This window comes from Heliconius melpomene, chromosome 12 (genome assembly GCF_056956725.1).
Source record: "Heliconius melpomene rosina isolate 202511_hmr_F chromosome 12, ASM5695672v1, whole genome shotgun sequence".
Lineage (NCBI taxonomy): Eukaryota > Metazoa > Arthropoda > Insecta > Lepidoptera > Nymphalidae > Heliconius > Heliconius melpomene.
The window spans coordinates 13589909-13604411 of NC_140400.1; the positions used below are offsets into that span (position 1 = coordinate 13589909).

Below are 14503 nucleotides of genomic sequence, written 5' to 3' on the forward strand. Positions count from 1 at the left end.
AGTAAATAAAAAAATAGAGCAATTAATTATACTATTGTTACAAAAAATTATAATTCATTAAATTTACATTAAGAGCACTGCGTATCTAAGTCTATACATACGTAGTTGTTGTTATATGACAAGAGGGACGCAGTAGAACATATAGTCTATTTTTTACTGGGTTCGACTCCCACTCAGGGAAAAATACTGTTTTCCTTTCTTTTCCTTTCTGTAGTATATACAAGGCGCGGCGTCACACAACACACTTTGTCTCATAGTAACGGAGTGTCTTAACACTAGGTTCCCTCTGCCTACTCTTCTATATATAGAGGTATATAGATGAAGTAGAAGAAGAAAAAATTAAATAAATATATTTGAATAAATGTAAAAAAAGCACTCTGGAATTCTAAGTGCCCTAGGGTCCTATTCTGAATTTGTGCAGGTAAAAATGCAAACAAAGTAAGTAGTCACAAGGGATTACAAGATTTTTTTTACATATAAATAGTTAAGTTTTTATAAATTAAAATCTAGTACTTAGTTAATATTAATATTATGTAACGTTATACAACTAACTAATAAATAATGCAAAAACGTGTTATAAGTTACTTGTTTGCTAAGCAACTCGCGTGTGCACTTTACATTGAACTTTACGTTTTTAAGCTTTTATTTAATAAAAAAAAATAAAGAATATACAATGAACAAAGTTTCTATTAAAGGATTCTGTATAAAAAATATCTTTATCTTTTAAAACAAAGTTAGAAGAGAAGAGAGAAGGTATTCTTCTGAATATTCTATAACTTCGAAATATTGTGCGTACGAGGCAGACAGCTCTTCTTTCTAAATCAGTGAAAATGCATTTATTTTATTCCACTAACAGTATCGAAAGAAAATTTTGCTATAGGTGGGTAGTAGGCTTAAAGTACTTACTTCTATTTCATACAAACATAATGAGCAAGATTTGAACATAAAAACTTTAATTTTATATTCCCAATGCAATCAAAATACAAAAACCCATTACAACTAGAAAAATCTCCACTACCATAATGTTTATTTGCAATTATAGTCGAAGATAGTTCACAACATTACTTAATACTTAAAAAAAAATATGACGTTAAAATAAACACAGTAAAAACTGCGGTCACTGAGAATGCAGTATGCACTTTTAAGGCTGCCGTCCACTATAACAAGGGTGTACAACCAATCACGTAGCGTAAAATATATAAGAAAATACATGTACACAAATATAGACGTTATATATTCTAGTTTTAAGATAAAAAATCGGGTTTCGTATTAAAGGTAATGTAGCACGATCGGTTGTGTAAATTTCTTGCGAAACCGCCGACCTGCCTTGAATGTGCGAAGTGGCTTATGACAAAAACTTCTGGTAGGAAACATAGAATGAAATAATAGAATACCTACGCTCGTAGCGTAGCAATTAGGACTTTTATTTTATTAATTTTTATATGACGAATCAGAAGTATTAATTTTTATCTTAAATATTTTTGATAACATTTGTTAAATATCAAGGCTTTTTAAAACAAAACAACAAAGAAATTTAAGATAGATCTATAGACAATGAAATGGAAGTATCAGAATTTGAACAAGTACTTAGAAATGTCTAGACATTTATAGGTAGGTACTTGTCTGTCTCCTTACCTGCTTCTGGCCTGGACCCTTTCTACACTAACAAATAATTGAAATTTAAAATGTCGAAGTGCAATTCAGCGTAGGTAGGAGATGATTGTTAGGGATTGAAATCCCGGTATATATTTATTTACAAAAAACATGTAAATATAAATCAGCTTCACGCTGTATCTCACACACAGCAGGGTAGGCAGAGGGAACCTAGTGTTCAGATACTCCATTTCCGCCGAGTTTTTTGGGGAATGCCGTGTGAATGGCGGAATTGACCTTGAATGAGATGAGGATTGAGTCAGAGCGAAGTAATTCCCTCGACTTGGGATCGGGCCCATCCTTGTGTCCCTGCGCCAAGACGGCCTCAAAATACAAAAATATAAAAAAAATAGTAAATCAGCTTTCAAATAGTCACAATGTGTATATATATAATAATAAATAGGTTTGTCCGTACGTCCGCTATACAAAACGGACGGAATGAGTCACCGGAACAGATTCGAAATTCGTCCGGACCTCACGTGTGTTGGACGGACGAGATCTGAATACTGATTGATCTGATTAAGGCTGTCTACATATGACGTCGATTGAATGCTTTCGGTGCATATAATTTGTATTATCTGACTTTGTTTCTATATATTTATATAAAAACAGTTATTTAGTTTTTTGGTATTACATATATACCAAAAACCTAAGTAACTGTTTTTATTTAGTACATTTCATAATTCATTTGAAAATAAACAAATTAAATAAACAATGGCTGGCACATCAGTGTAGGTAGAAGGAACCTCGGAACCTAGGTTAACACACCCCGTTGATGTGTTTTTTTGTCCGTACATCTTTTCTGTCATGCATTAAGAGCTTTGAAAACCTAGTGATTATTATTTATCTGTGAAATTGACTAAATACTTTTTTTATTTAAAATTGGCAAAGGACTCTTTTTAAAAATATTTCTTCGTGAATAGTCAGCTTAAGATTCCGAAGTAAGGGCTATTAATAATATACAATTAATGTATTGTTACATTGATCAATTATTTTGATGATAACAAATTCATGGCGTGTATTCATTTGTGTTTTATTTGGTACGAATGACAATCATAGAAATTAGTATGGCGCTATTTTTTTTTACATTTGTTAATTTAAGTATATTTTTTTGTAAATATTTTTACAGTGTGTTAATATTTTTTAGGCTTTTCAATATAGCATAGACAAAAGTCAAAATCAAATAATTAAGACTTTCCTTTAAATATAATTATATCGAATAAGTTTTTGTAATTCGATATAATTATATTTTAAAACGAAAGTAGATATGTATAATACGTTGTGTGCACGTGACTACTGCAGACTTACAAGAAGAGTTAATCTTGTTTGTAGGTTAATCTAGTAAGCAGTACAGGTTTGAACGTCAATAAGAATTTATTATTACGAATATATTTTTAATATTATCTATTAAAATATATTTTTTTATAATAATAAGTACGATCGAATACTTAATTTTTTATTGTTCCAAGTCTCATTTGCGGAATATTTATAATTATCATATTGAGCCCGTGGTAGCATAGTAGAGCAACTTCTGAATATAAACTCGTTGGTAGTGGGCTCGATGCCCGTTTGCGAGCATGAATTATTTTCATTTTACCGCTCTGGGCAATTCAAGCCGACAAAATATATCTTCGGGTATGACATTAGGTTCTCTCGGCCGACCTCCTTGTTTAAGGGTAAAAGCAAGCACAAAAAATTTAAATCATGTCTCATAATAAATAAAAAATATAAAACGGAGAGTTCAATCACTAAGTCTTTTCTGCATAATGAAATTTAAAAAGAAAAGTCCCCGAGCAATTGAATTCGAAGGTACAGCCATTACGTACATACTCGTATAACATCTATACTTCTGTCTGTTCTATATTTATCCCACAAGGCGCGGTTTCCGGTCCGAAGATGCCGTTCGGTGCAATGTATGAGCATTATAAATAAAAATTAACTGGTACAAATGTCAACTTCCTCATAAAATTGTATTGTACCTAATGAACATGACATTGGTGATTTACAGAAAATATTACAAGATTTTTACGTACGATTTATGTTTTATATTATTTGGGTATATTATTGGTTACCTACTACATTCATAAATACTTTTTTTTAGTTTAACACTGCGTTTAGAGTAAGTTGAGTGAGTGAGAGTGACCATAACAAAGAAATGAAAATAATAATAAATAATAATTAATTCCCCCGAGTGGGGATCGAACCCAAAACCGTCGCGTTTGTCACTGCACCATGACGGCCTTAAAATATACTTATCATATTAGATTAACATTATTATACTCGCAGTCAACCTGATAGGTCGATTGAATTTATTGGAATTCGTATCAAAATATAACAAAGGTGTCACCTTTGTTTAAATTACTCATTATATGAATAAAATTCGAGGAACTTTTATTATATTTGTTATCAGTATCTGCAATCTTCGCCTAACTCACAATAAATACGAAAAAGTTATTAGGTCACTATTAATTCGCTAAAACATGAAACGTGTGTACGTCGCTTCAAAGAAAATGGAGTGACTTTGTCCACTTGACATGTCCATTTGATTTTTTTTCCATGAGAAAAGATTAGAATATGATTCAGAATAATATACTATATTTAGGTACTGATAGCCTAATTTGGATATAATGATATGAAGAAAACAGTTGCCAATTCGATCCCTACTTTTCATAATACCTCATACCTCATACACAGCAGCGTGAAATGAGAATAAATAAATAATAAAAAGTATCAGTAACATTTTAATATATTATTTTCAAAATGCAGGAAATGTGTTTTTAACAATTAAATTAAACAATGTCATTGCCCCCAAAATAATTAGTTCTATCATATGCCTGAATATTAATGATTATATATAGTTTTTGTATTATGGTATTTTTTTCAATTATTTACATAGCTTTACTCAAATAAACTCACTTTTAACATTATAATTTATGTAAAGAACAAAATTTATTACGATTATGTTTTTACCCTATGTTTTATGATTTTTATCAAAAAATGCCTAAATGCATCCTAACAGTACAAAATATGTTAGGCGATGCTTGATAGCACAGAATAAATCTGGGTCAATGACGATAGCTCATCAGAATAAATATGAACAGAGTTTTCGTTTTCAAAATATTTATTTTATCTATAATATAATTTATTTAAAATATAATAGCTGTTATTTGTAGTGTTAAAATATATTTGTGAAACATTATATTATGGTGAACCAAAGTATAATTTTACAAATTTTTGTATCAGCCCGGCTAGCTCAGTCGGTAGAGCATGAGACTCTTAATCTCAGGGTCGTGGGTTCGAGCCCCACGTTGGGCGGCTTTTTTAGTTGTTTTCTTATTTGGAGATTTTAATTTTTTCAATTGTTTTTATATTTAATATATAAATCATTAATAAGATTTAAACATTAAAATTCTGCTTGAGATAGAAAGATTGAAAAAAGGCATAATTTCGAAAATCTATATATTAAAATTTAAGTTTAAAACTTAAAAATCGTCTTACAAATAAATAAATTGATAAAAAATAATTTCATATATTGCTAATACTCTATATTTATTTTCATGTTTTACTTTAAATAAAAATAAACGAATACACAGGCACCTTCATAGGCTCTAATTTCACACTCATTCACACTTGTTGCTCTACTAATAGCACAACGTTACATAACTCGTTTATCTGAGGTTTGCTTTACTTATCTTATAGTACGGGTTGTTAGTATTGGTAAAATCAATAGGCTAGAGTACGACTCATAACGAATTGCTGTAATAGTCAGTATATTGCAAGTAATGCATATTTTAGTTAATATTACAAAACGATTTGTACATCATTGATTTAATTTCATATTTATTATTATTTTAGCATATGACTGAATTTAAACTTCTTTTGAATTTAAGGTTCTAACTCTCTACTCGTGGGACAACACGTACAATTTGAAATTATCTTCTTATAAATGTTATATGTCGGCGTGTATCCTATCCTCCATTCATCCATCCTTATTTATAGAAATACTAGTGGACCCGAACGCGGCTACACCCGCTTGAACTATACGAATATTTATTTAATATATTTATGAAATTATTTTAAATTTTCAATAGAGAGATGCGTTAAGCAAGCTTATTTTGGGTGACGTTTTCTAACAACAAACTTTGCAAATCGTTGCTCAGCAACGGTCGCATGGCGACCGTTGTTATTAACATGGCAGAATAAATTGCATGTCAAATTAATAAGTATTTGAATATATTGGTATATATCGAAAATATTACAAATATGAGAAAAAAAGTATCCTATGTTCATCCCGAGACCCTCAAGTATCTATATATGAGTATTTTATCACAATCAAATTAGCAGTTTGGCCCTGATTGCGTAAAGGACAGACAGACAGAGAATTACTTTCGAATTTATAATATAGGTATGGATATGTACCAGGTATATAATGTTTCTTAAAATGAAGCTTCAACTGAATAGCTCGCTTAATATTTCTTTCCATTTACAGAAAGAATCATAACTTTCGAGACAATAGAAGCACTCTATAGAAATTGCCTCTTTTAAAAAATCTTTTATTTTACGTATGCGTACCTACCGTAATAGTAACGGAAAATATTTACCGAGATAAATATTTCCATATGTAACATAGCATTACTCGCGGCTTCACGCTGTAACCCGCACACAGCAGGGTAGGCAGAAGGACTCTAGTGTTAAGACACTCCGTTCCCGATTTGCCGGCGAATTCTGGAAGCATTGTGTGTTGAGTGGCGAAACTCAACGCCTTGCTTTGCCCCGACACCAGAACGAAGAAATGAAAATATTATTTTTTCTCTTTCCTCAAATGGGGATTGAACCCACATACTGTCTTATTTACAGTCACATTACTATTATAGTATTAAAAGCTTGCACCAAATGTACCAGCATTGTATGAACTATGCTACCATCAAACATAGTTTAGAGTGCTTAAAGTACGCAGTTAACAACGTTAGTTTCCGCAACATGATGGTCAATTAATTTCCAATTACTATAAATTGGGGACGAAAGTGATTTCAATTCGAGTTACTGCTTCTGGAGAACACCGATGGCTTTGTGGTTAATTATCATGTAAGTTTTACAGCAATTTAACATGATTTGCATAATATTTTAAATGTATAAAGAAATGCAAGAAAAATATCATTTCATTATTATGCATTTGCTATTTCAATTTGATATCTATCCACTAAATTTAAAATATCTATAACTATTTATATTTTCGTTTAATTGTCACGAAAAATAAAAAATATATTTAAACATAACAAACTTCGCTTTTTATTTAAGCCTGCTGTCTAAAATTCAATTGAGAATAAATAAGAGAAGAAGAGTGAAGTAAATATAAGGAATAAAATATACAAATATATTTTGTATCCATCACTAGAAGCTAACGATCCAGGAAATATTTTGTGTATATGTAAATGCCACTAGCATGTTCATACAAAGTGTAGAGTGGTTTTAATAAATAATAATGTTTTTTTTATATGAAAATATTTTTATTCCAAGTGACTAATATTTTTGATTTTATTACCACAATTTTTTTAATACTTTTATTTCAGAAGTATAACTTCTATTTTAGAAAATTATGTAAAGAATAAGATATAAAATTTACTGAAAATTAAATAAAATGTTCCTTATATTAGCAAAAGTTTTAACATAAGTTTGATTTCATTTACCAATTCGATATATTTATTATTTTTAATGATTCTTTTCTTGTCACATTTGATGAGTAGATAAATAACGATATATCCACATTACTAACTCTGTTAGATGGTAAAACCCTATATTGAACATCGTGTAATTAGGGATAAAGTATACCTAATTGCTATAAATAGTCACATGGGGTCAGTCATATGTTAAATATATTTAATTAAATAAACCTGTTCCGCGCCTATATAAATATCTATAAATTTAAAACCCAATACATAAAAATTGCATAGATAAAGTTTAAAATCTTCATTCAATTCTAAAACAGATTCTTAATGAAAATGAAATGCGAAACGAAAGCAATATCGCCTCAACAAATACTAGCCAATCTAGCATGTGAACAGCACGTACAGACTAGCGACTAGACTCGCAGGCTTTATGAACTCGCAGTACTGGTAATATTAAGCTCTTCTTTTATAAACAGAAATATGTATTTTAATAATATACTCTTTCCGTAACGTTTATATTAAAACGTAATATAAAAAATATTTTCTTATTTAAGGTTTTGTGTATTTTTTTGCTGTCATGAGTTTATTTAATATTAATAAAAGTAACATAAAAAATTAATAAAAGTAACATAAATATATAAACTTTATAAAATCTTAACTTTTCATATAAAATATGATAAAGTATAATTCTTATAGCATCTTTTGAAAATATCAATAATAACAACTTTTCTAATAATATCTTCTTTTATTGGCAACACCTGAGCCGATGATATATGTTTATCTGTATCTCAGGGGTCCCCGGTGTACAATCCTATCAGTATTGAATACAGCCATTGAGGTTATAGCTTTCAGACCCATTAAAATTTTCCATTTTCACAGAATTTTTACCTTTTATTAACGTTATACTTCATCGTTATACTTCTTAAAAAAATCATTTTTTTAGTCGACAAATATAGACGAATGATTTAACAACTGTTTAAATATTACAATCTAAATAATCTAAATTCTTTTTAAATATAAAATATTAGAGTTAATTATAAACTATGTACAACTTTAAGAGACATGAGATTAGAACAATAATACCCTTATAACTAACGGTGAAGTAAGATCGCTCCACTTATCGTTCAAAAGTACAGCCACATACATACTCGTATGTAAGTTTAGAATCCAAGTCGACCTACTTGTACAGGAAGCATCTCGGTCGTGCCGTGTTTAAACTGTAATTAAATTTAGTTCGCATTTTGAGGTGTCTATATTACGATAAACATATTAAAGAATATTTATAAAGCGAACGTAATGACTCTAAGCTATTTTATAGATATTTTATATTTTTTGTAGTATCAGCTTCACGCTGTATCCCGCAAACGGCAGGATAAGACATTCCCGTGCCCATTTTCCGCCGAATACTGATGGCATTGCATGTTGAGTGGCGGATCTCAACACCAACTATAATTTTAGTAGTAAGTATTTTTATAAAAAAACTGAAGAATAAACAACAAGGTAGAAAGAAAGCATCAACGTTCTCGAAAAACCGACAATGAAATGCCAAATAGCATAAAACGATTTATCACTTCCGTTTTAAATTTGCCGGATTTTTCACTTCGGCCTGTCCGTGTAATAAATGGACGGTGTCTTCTAGGACCATGGAGTATTAGAGGACGATGGAACCTCCCACTCGTCACTTAGCCCATTTATCTCACCAACGGTCTATCCGTCTGTCACTGTCACTAATCTAATAGGACACGCTAGCTTTTTGTAGTGACACTCAGAAATACGCCTTAAAATGGCCGTTAATCCATCAGAATAAAGGAGCCCTTTTAAGGGACAAGTTCAACATTCCTTAGATAAAAGGACATAGGATTTGAACGGGAAATCAACCGCGTTATTCATCGACGAACATGGTCACAATCAGCGGCCCTATGTGGACAGCTAATCGTCATCGTATAGTATATGGTATGATGAGATTTATGGTAGTGTTGGTATGGTCGTATGTAAAACATTTTTTTATATATTAGTACTAATATATGAAATTTGTAACACTAATTATTAAATTTTGGTTTCCTTTAATAATAGTTATCGAGCTATGTGGATCTATTTTGAATTTTAAAATTAAATAATAATAAGCCTTATCTAAGGTATACTAATTTCAATCTGCAAAGGATGTTTATAAAGGTCTCACCTACTTGTCAAAGCAACTGTTTTAAAAACTTTAACCAAACAAAAAACATATTTACTTAAAAACATCTGGAACTGAAACATTAAATAGACGCCTTAGACAAATTCATTTCTTTTTTGGTATAACAGATAGGGATGCAGATAAGCAGACAATGGGGCTATAATATATGCATTCCGTCATATCCGACAAGGGCCAGACGAGACAATTCACCCAATCGTCAAGACTTATTGTACTCTTTTGTATGCTTATCATGACACTGCCTTTTTAAACGTAGTGCTATTTACTATCTTTTACATAGCTTAATATTATTATTAAATTTAAATTAATATTTATTTTAAGCATCAAATTTGAATAGCTTACCGCATTTTTCTCAAGATGCGTACTCCGTTCCTGTCGCGATCTCGCCGGCGCGGCCGCGCTCGTCGCCAGTAACATGAGCACGAGTCCTATCACAGCAAGCACTCGCACGTGCACCCCCATTGTCCTCCGGATAGCATCCGTACACTCCTCCGTATCCCACACACATTTAAATTTCAAATCAGCGGTGCGCCTTGCACCACCATATCCGTCGACCCGTACCCTCCTTCTAATCGATCCCTTTCCGTATTCCTCGTTCTTATGCAACCCACTCATGAAGGAACACCGGTCTTTGATTTGGCATCCGCTGTTTATATTACATGTTATTCTATTAACTAAATCAGTCGAATCGTTAAGTTCTATATCTGTGGAATGATTGTCGACATCGACATCTAATTTGGAATTTTCTATAATCGTGTTCGTATCGTTCATGTGAAGAATTCGTTTTGGCACCCCCATTGTTGTATATAGTTTATCTTTGTTTGTGCTTTATCATACTATTATACTTCGGTATTTAGTTAAAAATAAAGAGGTCACTGATAATCTCTGCATGCTAATAGGCCACTAGCGTTGTAGATCTCATCCAGTGCTACAGCGCAGGGCGCTTTATCGGCATGTTTCCTGTCACCGTGTTCCAGATTAATTTCTCTGTGGACGGGATGCTGCGTTATCGGGCGACGTGGGCGGCGTGCCTGTTTGCTTTACACTTATAATATTCTTGTGTGCACAAGATATCGTAGCGATTTTCTGCAACAAAAAATAAGTTATCGTTAATAATGAAATTTGATAACAAAGGAAAACAAGACTTCATGATGTGTGAACAATAGAGACTATACGCGTGATATAATTAAACATATAAATAAACATAGACACACCCACTCTGTATCTATACAACCACTTCGTTACTTTTCTGGAGTATACGTACTTACATAATACTTGAAAGAAGGAGAAATCTAATGAAAAATTCTTTAAGTTAAGACATATATTATTGCCACGTGGAATACACAGTGGGAGTTATTACAAGAGTTCTCTGTCTAGCATCTGAACGTACATATAATATACCTACCAACCTCTATCGAGATCAGCAAAAAACAGGACTTTATTGATAAAATGATGTAACGCACTGAGAAAGAGCTTGATAGTGAAAGTTATAAACAAAGCTTGTGCAGATAACACTTGAAGGGCATCCTCACATAAATCTCCATTTGTTATAGCCCATTATGATACTGTGCATCCTCGTAGCATTGCAATAAATAATAAGTAACCTATATAAAGTATATTATATTATATATTTTGTTTAATTTTAGACTTATGTTGGTATGTTCGTACTTAATATAATATTACTAGAGTACTCTGTCATATGTGTCATTAAGAAAATATTTAAAACATTATATTAAAATTTATTATTTTTTTTACGATTCTTGAGAAAGTAATAATATAATTCAAACAATTTTATAATCTAAAATAATCTTAATAATCTATATATACAATACAAAAATATTCAAATATACGTGTGCTATAAATGTCTACTACCTACTTATATACTACAGTCACAGAAAGATAAGAGTTTAGATTCCTATATAGATAATCTAGAGCTGTATAAACACTAGTTGACAAGCTTGATTGGCAAAACTACAGTTAATTCTGCCTTATTTGCTCGGCGCTGACGGCGACTGTGACGCTGTTCTCTTTTTTTCTGACTGTCTTTGTGCATGTGACTTTTTCTAACAATTTATATAATAATTAAGAATTTTCGAATTTTTATTTAATTATATTTAGAAGGGAAAAAATATTATGTTATGTACATAATATATTTTAATTACATAGGTAGATGTATCTATTCAATTTTTATGTTTACTCTATAGTCATCAATAACATGTTAAGTAAGATATCAAATGGACGAATACAAAATCTTAATATACAATTTCAATTGAATGAATGAATGAATGAATTGATAGAATTTAATCTTATAATCCTAATTTACAATTGAATGTAATAAAATATTCTCCAGATCAATTCAGTTCTTAATTTATGACGTTTCGAGCGTGCCAATAAAATATTCTTACAATAATATATCTTAACAGCGTCCTATCGTGCCTACTTGACACATTTGACTGCATGCGAATGACGACCAGGTGAATTGTTGTAAGTGCGATAAGATAAAACAACAGAGAAATGTGCCACTAAGTTATCTTTGTTAAATTACGTGTTATTGTAAATATTTAAGGTTAGAAACTTTTAAAAATACTGCTTTCAATGTAGTGTACGTATATAAAAGCTGACTAATACGCAGTCGTTGCCTAGTAAATTAGTACCTATATAAAAACAACCGTTATTTCGAATATTGACATTGGTGTCAATCCACTCAATTTATTAGAGTTAAATCATTTTATTCGGCATATTGATTTTTATTTGCAAAGTGTTTATAGAATGACATTTCCTAGTCACATTAATAACAGTTTAAATAATGACTGAATTAAGCGAGCACTGCCTCCAGCAATTGGCGCCAATAATGTATTTTTTTTTTCATTTACAATGAAAGTAGGTGTGAAATGCTAATTACTTCTGTTTTGGAGACTAAATGATGTAGTAGCGACGTAGTTGAAACGTGAATGATTCATATTTTACGAAACAACGTAAATGTTGCCGATTCAAATATAAAAAAGTATGTATTTAAAGCATTTTTTTTAGCTCTACGTTTTTTTTGTCTATAGCGTGGTAACCACAGAGAACGGAGTGCCAAACGCTACGGTCTTTGCATACTGCTGTCATCCACATCTTCACATATGCCCTCCGGGGGGTCCTCATGCTTTTTATTTGACCTTTCAGTATCATCGATACTGTATTTTCGGAGGCCAACCGCGGTCTTTCCCTACCTTTCTTTCCTTGGAAAGAAAAGTGTTTACTTAGAAAACAAAAAACTTCGGTCTTATCAATCTTACGTGTTTCTTAAAGGTGACGAACGATGTGGTGTAATAATAGGTTCTCTTTGTCTGTTGTTAGATGCTGAAATGCTAATTACATTTCAGTTTTCTATATACAATAGAATATTTTTTTATAGATTTTCATTTATTTTGACATAGACAGCAAGCAATTCCACTATAAAAAAAACAAATATTTTACAAAAAGGGTATCTAATGAAATCTATATACGCTGCTCTATATAACGCTAAAATATATTTTAAACATTATTGATGTCAACGTCCTTTTTTTTGGTTTAGAAAAATCCTTGAACTTTCTAACGTTTACTCTTTACTAAATTGTAAACATCAAATGAAATAAATAAACGTGATAAATACATAGATACTCATTATATCGTCTGTACAATATTTATTCGTACATTCTGTCGATTTTAAAATAGACACAGTAAGATAAATAATACCGCAGTTGTAGGTGCTTGTTAGTGTTATTTCGAAATAATCTAAAATAAATGTAGGAGTTGCAGTCGGCGGGTCGTGCTTAGTACAACTTGCTCGCAAGTATGTATATGGAATAAGTGTAACTATTTATAAACGAACTCCGATTCAATTAAAGCTTCTGTATTCACGACTGTTGGATGTACATTTTATGCTTAGCAAATTTAAAAAAAAAATATGTATTATTTGGAGTTTTAACTGATTTAAGACGACTTTATATAAATTTCAATAAATAAATTACTTAATCATAGAAACAGTATGTAAATGAGCTTACAATTAATGATAGTTAAAGAAATAAATTTCATAGATAATAAAAATTAAATACAATCACTTACGTTTTCTAAATTTGCTCTACGAATTCGTCGCAAAGAAAAGCACGAAAACAAAACAACTCCCCCTCTGTGGCCGCGCAGAGCTTCCTTTCGCTTTCATTCGACAGAGACAACAAACCACACCGTTGCACTGAAAGCACTGCTCTACAAAACTTTACACTGAATTTATTATATTCGGCAATAAAATCTAGTCTTATACAAAATGGGACGTAAAAAAAAGCGCACACAAAAAATGTATACCAAAATATGTGTATATTTTATAGGAATAAATCACGTTTACTGATGTTTTCGTTGAAATAGTAGTAAATAGTGAGCAAGGTGAGGTCCTTGAGCATAAACCCGCCGCGCGTGTTCCGCGACCACGCGCGAGTCGCTACTAAACTTCGAATCGTGAACTTCGGGTGAACGGAACGGAACGGAACGGTGGCCGTCGCTGCATGCGCCACGCCGCGTCTGTAGTTGTACGTGTAGTATGTAAGTGTGTGTGTGTGTGCGTGGCGCTTTGTAGGTTATTATTGTCGACAAAAGAAATATGTACAATAAGGGGCAAGTTTGTCTGATTATTTTTGTAGGGTCGAAGCTGGTCGCTGTAGCAAAATTAGGGGATATTATTATTCGATTACTTGAAATGCATTGACGCATATTGGCACAGATGTCAAAAAAATAATTTTAGTTTTTTATTTAGCCAATCAACCTTTTTAAAAATGTTAAATATTCATGATATTCTACACGTTAAAGAGTAAGCAAATTATTTATGAAAATTGAAGGAACTTTATCGTTCAAGGAGCGGCGTCTAGACTTCAGTAGCGTCGGAGCTTACAACTAATCTTCACACACAGTTTTAGTAACGCTCAACTTAATAATGTCGGATCAAATTTATGCATATCTTGTTAAGAATACACTT

The 14503-nt window shown here is 31.4% G+C and overlaps 1 protein-coding gene and 1 non-coding gene across 2 annotated transcripts in view; one reads left to right on the forward strand and one right to left on the reverse strand.

Moving 5' to 3' along the window:
- Mmp2 (Matrix metalloproteinase 2) overlaps nt 1–13970 on the reverse strand; it is a 121173-nt gene extending 107203 nt beyond the window's left edge. The window contains exons 1-2 of the mRNA XM_085195231.1: nt 13603–13970; nt 9856–10599 (exon numbers count right to left, since the gene is read on the reverse strand). Of these exons, the coding sequence (XP_085051357.1) occupies nt 9856–10311 (456 nt within the window). The 5' untranslated portion in view covers nt 10312–10599; nt 13603–13970. The remainder of the gene's footprint in view (nt 1–9855; nt 10600–13602) is intronic.
- TRNAK-CUU (transfer RNA lysine (anticodon CUU)) lies at nt 4896–4968 on the forward strand. Its single transcript has one exon. It is a non-coding gene; the product is annotated as a tRNA-Lys (tRNA).
- Nucleotides 13971–14503: the final 533 nt, after the last annotated feature.